Below are 6,655 nucleotides of genomic sequence, written 5' to 3'. Positions count from 1 at the left end.
GCCTAGTCTCATCACAGTTGATATGGTATTAACCCTTCACCCTCCCTTACTCTCATCACAGTTGATATGGTATTAACCCTTCACCTCCCTGTACTCTCATCACAGTTTATATGGTATTAACCTTTCACCCTCCCCTAGTCTCATCACAGTTTTATATGGTATTAACCCTTCACCCTCCCTGTACTCTCATCACAGTTTATATGGTATTAACCCTTCACCCTCCCGTAGTCTCATCACAGTTATATGGTATTAACCCTTCACCCCTCCCCTAGTCTCATCACAGTTGATATGGTATTAACCTTTCACCCTCCCCGTAGTCTCATCACAGTTGATATGGTATTAACCCTTCACCCTCCCTGTACTCTCATCAACAGTTTATATGGTATTAACCCTTCACCCTCCCTGTACTGCTCATCACAGTTGATATGGTTAACCTTACCTCCCCCTAGTCTCATCACAGTTGATATGGTATTAACCCTTCACCCTCCCCGTATCTCATCACAGTTGTATGGTATTAACCCTTCACCCTCCCTGTACTCTCATCACAGTTTATATGGTATTAACCCTTCACCCTCCCTGTACCTCATACCGTCATATTTAGTAACTGAGGGGCAGTACAGGGTGCTGTGTCATATTTAGTAACTGAGGGGCAGTACAGGGTGCTGGGTCATATTTATTAACTGAGGGGCAGTACAGGGTGCTGTGTCATATTTAGTTACAGAGGGGGCAGTACAGTATATGTGTCATCTTTCATAGTTTGGCTATTGATGCTGTATGGAATGAGAATGATGAGGGATTAGTTGGAGAATTTAGGATGGACATTATTGTTAGAGATGTTTGCGGTATATTTTGCTGCAAATTAGATATTATTGTTTGTCAATGACTAATTACTATTCTCAGCAGATGGAAATACTATCGTAGTAATATTATTAAGTTGTGTAGGTTTTTTAAAGACTGTTGTCTTCACCATACAACCTTGCCATCCATTCACCTCACTTCATTGAACACCATTTCAAGGGGTGTACAGAAGTGTCATAATGCCTCATAACATCAATAACCATATAAACATCCCACAATGCCTTACATTAACATTGAGGAGTATCCCATGCTCATTCCKCATTATTCAAAGTACTCTACATGACAGTATGTCAATGCACCTGCATAACCTGTTATGGATGTGCTTAACCTCTCTATGAATGTGCATAACCCTTCACTTGGATGGAAGGACGACTGAAGCATATGAAGRATTTTGCCTGCATCTCCTCCCTTTCTTTTCCTCTCTCCTCAGCTTCCTTCGCCCTCTTTTTGCAAAAGAAAAAATTATTTCTCTATATAATTCTCCATATAATTCTCCATATAGTGCTTATTACATAATACAGCCAGAAAGGCATAAAGAAAAACTGAAAAATGTAATACTTAATAAAGGATTACCGTTATTTTGAAATTGGATGCTTGAGCCAAATAGATATTTACATAATAAATAATAAAATAATTCTACAATTATTAAAAATAGATATTTAATAGCCTACCGTTTAACATGGGAACATGATTTTTTCTTTCTTTGAGTATTAGTTCGTTTTTACTTCCCCATTTTAAAACTGCAATTTGCATTTTTTCTGCTTGCCTGACCTTTTCTTTCTTCTCTCCTTTCTTTTTCCTTTCTGCCTTTCCCGTCTGGCTTGTAGAGGATGTTGCTAATCTTACCGCGAGCGATGTCATGAACCGAGTAAATCTAGGATATTTACAAGGTAATCCCACGTACAGTAGTGGTCACATACAGTATGCAACACATTTAATGTAGTCATCACTCTCTTAAACGTGTCAAGTGTTCTGAAAGCATTTGAATGACATCCTATATGTTGGAGAGTAGTGCTATTCTGCGAACTATGGTCAGGTAAGAATGTTGTTAGGGGAATGTTTTCATCTAATATCTCTAATAATTATATTTTGTAAGAAAGTGGTGAATATAGGCCTACCACCATCCCTCTAAAAGGGGAGGCAGGTTGAGGATRGAACCAGTAGTAGTTTAGTATCTGGTTTGCACATCTATATGAGTAACAGAGTAAGAATACTGTGCTATTGAAGGACAGTACTACAGTCACTGGCGTAACACAGTTTCTCTGGACCCCCGCAAGGTCGGAGTTCGCCCCCCCCCCAAGTAAAATCGAAGTATAGACTACTGATCACTGTCCACGGTGCTGATACTGTGACACGTCTACACGGCTGCATGCCTATCGGATCAATGGAGGTCTTTCTGTGGTGCCAGGGCTTAGCTTTGCTTTAGGTTATAGATAKATGTTTATTGGTAGGCCTATTTGGTCGTCATTTTCTCATTTTCTCAAGCTATACACAGTGTCGCAAAGCTGCCATTTAGACTGCTGACTGACGMCAAAAATGTAATTAAAGTTTGAAATTCAAATAAATGTTTGATGCAAATGTATACTAATCAGCTACCAATTGATAATTTTTTTAAATATACAGCTGTCCTGTATAGCCTACCTGAACCTGACTGCATGACATGAGCCGTCCTCGCACTCTCTCCCAGCTTGGATAGAAAGTTGCTGTGAATAAAACCAGTTTATTAATGCTAAATAATACAGTCAGTCCACCCTCAAAACACTAACTCACTAGAGATCGCTTCATTATGCAGTYTAGGCTAATATCTATAGCTATGTACAGTATTTGTCTGCTATTTACTATAAAGTTGTAATAAAAATGACACATCATCTAGCCTAACAATGAGGGAAAAATGTATCGGCTGGAGGATACGTTTAGCCACTGTTAATGTTTGAACTCAGCATTTTTCGTACGTCTAAAAGCCTAAACAAATGGGCTGCAATATTCAAGGTAAATTTAATTAATTCCAGACTCCCCTGGTCTCCTGAAGTCCTTTTCTGGGTMCAAATGTTTTCACCARGGCCTGTAMGTCCAGGTTGCGGGCCAGATTGTTTACTATACTGAGTATTGCCAACCCAGACAGTCTTTCCTGACACATTGTGCATTATATGTCCATTGCGCTGCACACAATTTMAARTTAGTCTTGAGTGATGTATGCCAAGATATGCCAGAGATAGGGGACTGTTGATATTGCAAGCACACAACTTAAATGCTGGTTCACCGGTATGAACAATATCACAAACATATATTTTTTTGTACCAACCCTCACGAACTGTTGTCCTCCGCTAAAGATGATAATCTGTTTGCATCTGCCAATTTATTGTCTGTCCAGTATCCAGACGACCTGWTCCCAGAGCTTCCTATTCAGTTAATCTCTTTCTGTAATGTGTTGAGTCTGTCAGTAAAGGAGAAAGAGAGGCTCAAWTAYAGATGTTGCAGAACTGCTTATTTGAAGCACCACTCCCTTCTGACCAGTTTCSCTGATGTTGCTACGGCAATCAAGCTGTTTTTAACCATCCCTGTAACTGTCGCTTCTGCAGAAAGGTTGTTTTCTAAACTAAAACTGATAAAGAACTACCTAAGAAGCATTAGGCTCTCGGTCTGTTATGAGCTTTTGAACGCCTGAGMAAGCTCCACTCATTACACTGTCACCGTCGTAGATTTGACAARGACATTTGTTCACCGATATCCCCTTACTTTCAATCAGTTGAATGATTTATTTCTCAAGGCCTGAGGCAKTTTGATCAGTCACATTCTTGAAGCCCAGGAAACAAACACTTAGCTTCCTAGTACATATGGAAATTAAAAAGGTTTATGAATGACTTTTTGAAGGGTTAATGTCAAAATAATTTCTAAATATATATATAAACTTCAATGACAGGCGCATGACCCTCCAGAGCTTGTGGCCCCCTGTCTTGCGGGGGCTGTGGGGGTGTCTGGTTCGCCAGTGACTACAGTAGCCTGTGACTGACAGAGTAAGAATGCTGTGTTATTGAACAAGACTACAGTAGCCTGTGAGTTAACAGTGTTGGCCATCTTAGAGTTACAGGGCATTTCAGAGCAGCTGTTAGGAGAGGAGACCAGAACAGGTTAGATGGAGACTCATGATCAAACATCACTACTGCATGTCTGTGTGATGATGGCAGTGGTGGGTGGCAGACACACAGTCTTTCTTTCTCTTTGTCCTCTGCATTGTGTGGACTGAAGTGGGAGACATAGGCCTAGTTCACACTTAGGTTGAACAACTGATGTACGGTAGTCAAATATGTTGTAGGCTACATCAGTTTTACCTGTGTTAACTAAGCCTTGTTGACTGGCGATGGATGAGGAGAGATGGCCAGACGGAGTACCAAGTTACTGTAGGACAGGAGAGTGTGGTTAGATACATTACAGGGTGGTGGGATGGGACAGAGTGGAGCAGAAAGCATTATGCCTGTGTTGTTCAGAAGGTCAACAGTTCATAGAAATCCACACACCAAAGCTACACTGGGAATTGTGTAGAAATATAACTGTGGTTGTTAACAGAGAATCCCATTTAGCATTTGATTAGCCTAAATACCAAATAATTTGTAATATTCATCACATCTTAGTCCATCTGAATGACATTACAAGACAATCCTAGATTGATGCTATATTTTGACCCCTTCCAATCCCACACTCCCAATGTATTTTGCTTCACACTTTGATTGGTTGAGCCTCACTTCGTTTGGTTGAGCCTCACTTCGATTGGTTGAGCCTCACCTCGTTTGGTWGAGCCTCACTTCGATTGGTTGAGCCTGTCCTGCCGGATGCCAGAGCATGTCCTATTTGTGTTTGTGGGTCTGTCAACATTTCTATATGGGGGGCTGAGTGTCGTTGGCATGGCAACCATGGTGYCGTGTTGACGTGAGTGACCAGGCAGACATCTAGAATGTGCAGAAGGTGAATCGATACAGTCGGACAGTGTCTGCATGTCTTTCTTATACCGCGCATGGAGAGATACGCTTGCCTTGTGGCAGCATGGGCCTACCCTGTACCAGCCATGCCCTGTCAGTAACGGTTAGACCTTCTCTCTCTCCTGCCCACTCCGCCTGGCATTATAAGGGGCAAACACAGGTGGGTTTGGAGAAGCAGATGCAATTTACCCCCCAACCCCCAAGCTTGAGCCCCATTCTGTCCCAGGTACACAGCTTCTCACTCTTACACACAAACAGGTAAAACACACACAGCCCTGACCTTAGATCAGTGACTAGGGGCAACTTGATCCTACTTCAAGACAAACACAGGACGTCAGGGGATGCTATATCAAGGGGTACACAGTTACACACCATTGATTATATTTGAATAGACATTAATAAAATGAACACAGGACTCGTAAACAAGACTCGCAAACAAGATATGTACTGTAGACTTGCTTTATATGCATATMAATTTTTATACCAGTCTACACCCTTACTGAAGATCAAGGAGTCAGGGAATCCTATAGTTTCAGTTGCTAAACAGAGCATTAGTGGGCTGATGTTGACTAGTAAAAGCAGACCATCTGTGAAGACCTGTCCCTGTTCTGTTCCAGATGAGATGAACGACCATCAGAACACTCTTTCCTACGTTCTCATCAACCCRCCTCCAGACACCATGCTGGAGCTCAATGACATTGTGTAAGTACCGACAAGAGAGGTGGGATCAGCGGCCTCGTCTTCTCTTTTCAGTATGCACTATACTGTACCTAGCTGTGTCGACTGTACACCAACCTTGGGTATGGTATACAATATTGTTCCCGATTGGGCACAGCAGTCTATTTTGGACAGTACAGTTCTCTAGTAGTGTGTTCTATAAAAATGTGGATGTGACCCAATAGAGTTGGTTTTGCCCTCGTCTCTCTCCAGGTACATTATCCGTTCTGACCCTCTGGCGGGCCCTAACGTGCCGGAGGATCCAGCCCAAGGGCAGAGCAGCGGTGGCGGCCGGATGAGGCAAGAATTTGGCACTGAGACCAGGGACGAGACCCACCTCTGAAACTCCCTCACCTCACCCTGATTGCCAACCCCCGGCACAATATATATATATATACTGTATATATATATATACACACACACACACACACACACACACACACACACACACACACACACACACACACACACACACACACACACACACACACACCACACCACACACACCACACACACCACACACACGCACACGCACGCACACACACGCACACCACGCACACACACACAGCTGCTATGGAAGGATGCATGAAGAGTGCCTCATCATTAACTAACTACTTCACCTCTTGGAGAGCATCAGACAGACGCGCCCTCTTGGAGAGCATCAGACAGACGCGACCCTCTTGGAGAGCATCAGACAGACGCGCCCTCTTGGAGAGCATCAGACAGACGCGCCCTCTTGGAGAGCATCAGACAGACGCGACCCTCTTGGAGAGCATCAGACAGACGCGACCCTCTTGGAGAGCATCAGACAGACGCGACCCTCTTGGAGAGCATCAGACAGACGCGGCCCTCTTGGAGAGCATCAGACAGACGCGGCCCTCTTGGAGAGCATCAGACAGACGCGCCTCTTGGAGAGCATCAGACAGACGCGGCCTCTTGGAGAGCATCAGACAGACGCGACCTCTTGGAGAGCATCAAGACAGACGGCGAACCCTCTTGTGAAGAGCATTTTGAGACAGACGCGACCCTCTTGGAGAGCATCAGACAGACGCGACCCTCTTGGAGAGCATTAGACAGACGCGACCCTCTTGGAGAGCATCAGACAG

At 43.5% G+C, this 6,655-nt stretch overlaps 1 protein-coding gene and 1 long non-coding RNA gene across 2 annotated transcripts in view; one reads left to right on the top strand and one right to left on the bottom strand.

Annotated features, from left to right (window-relative positions):
* Positions 1 to 6,026, top strand: part of LOC111957582 (potassium channel subfamily T member 1-like) — an 86,057-nt gene extending 80,031 nt beyond the window's left edge. The window contains exons 29-31 of the mRNA XM_070436908.1: positions 1,686 to 1,748; positions 5,450 to 5,534; positions 5,763 to 6,026. Of these exons, the coding sequence (XP_070293009.1) occupies positions 1,686 to 1,748; positions 5,450 to 5,534; positions 5,763 to 5,892 (278 nt within the window). The 3' untranslated portion in view covers positions 5,893 to 6,026. The remainder of the gene's footprint in view (positions 1 to 1,685; positions 1,749 to 5,449; positions 5,535 to 5,762) is intronic.
* Positions 6,027 to 6,380: 354 nt separating this feature from the next.
* LOC139023579 (uncharacterized) lies at positions 6,381 to 6,655 on the bottom strand. Its single transcript, XR_011474717.1, has 2 exons — positions 6,576 to 6,655; positions 6,381 to 6,510 (listed from the first exon to the last, which is right to left on the bottom strand). It is a non-coding gene; the product is annotated as an uncharacterized lncRNA (long non-coding RNA).

Source organism: Salvelinus sp. IW2-2015, linkage group LG33 (genome assembly GCF_002910315.2).
Source record: "Salvelinus sp. IW2-2015 linkage group LG33, ASM291031v2, whole genome shotgun sequence".
In the NCBI taxonomy this organism is placed as follows: domain Eukaryota; kingdom Metazoa; phylum Chordata; class Actinopteri; order Salmoniformes; family Salmonidae; genus Salvelinus; species Salvelinus sp. IW2-2015.
The sequence above is the reverse complement of the archived record's forward strand: the minus strand, read 5'-3'. Positions and strand labels throughout refer to the sequence as shown.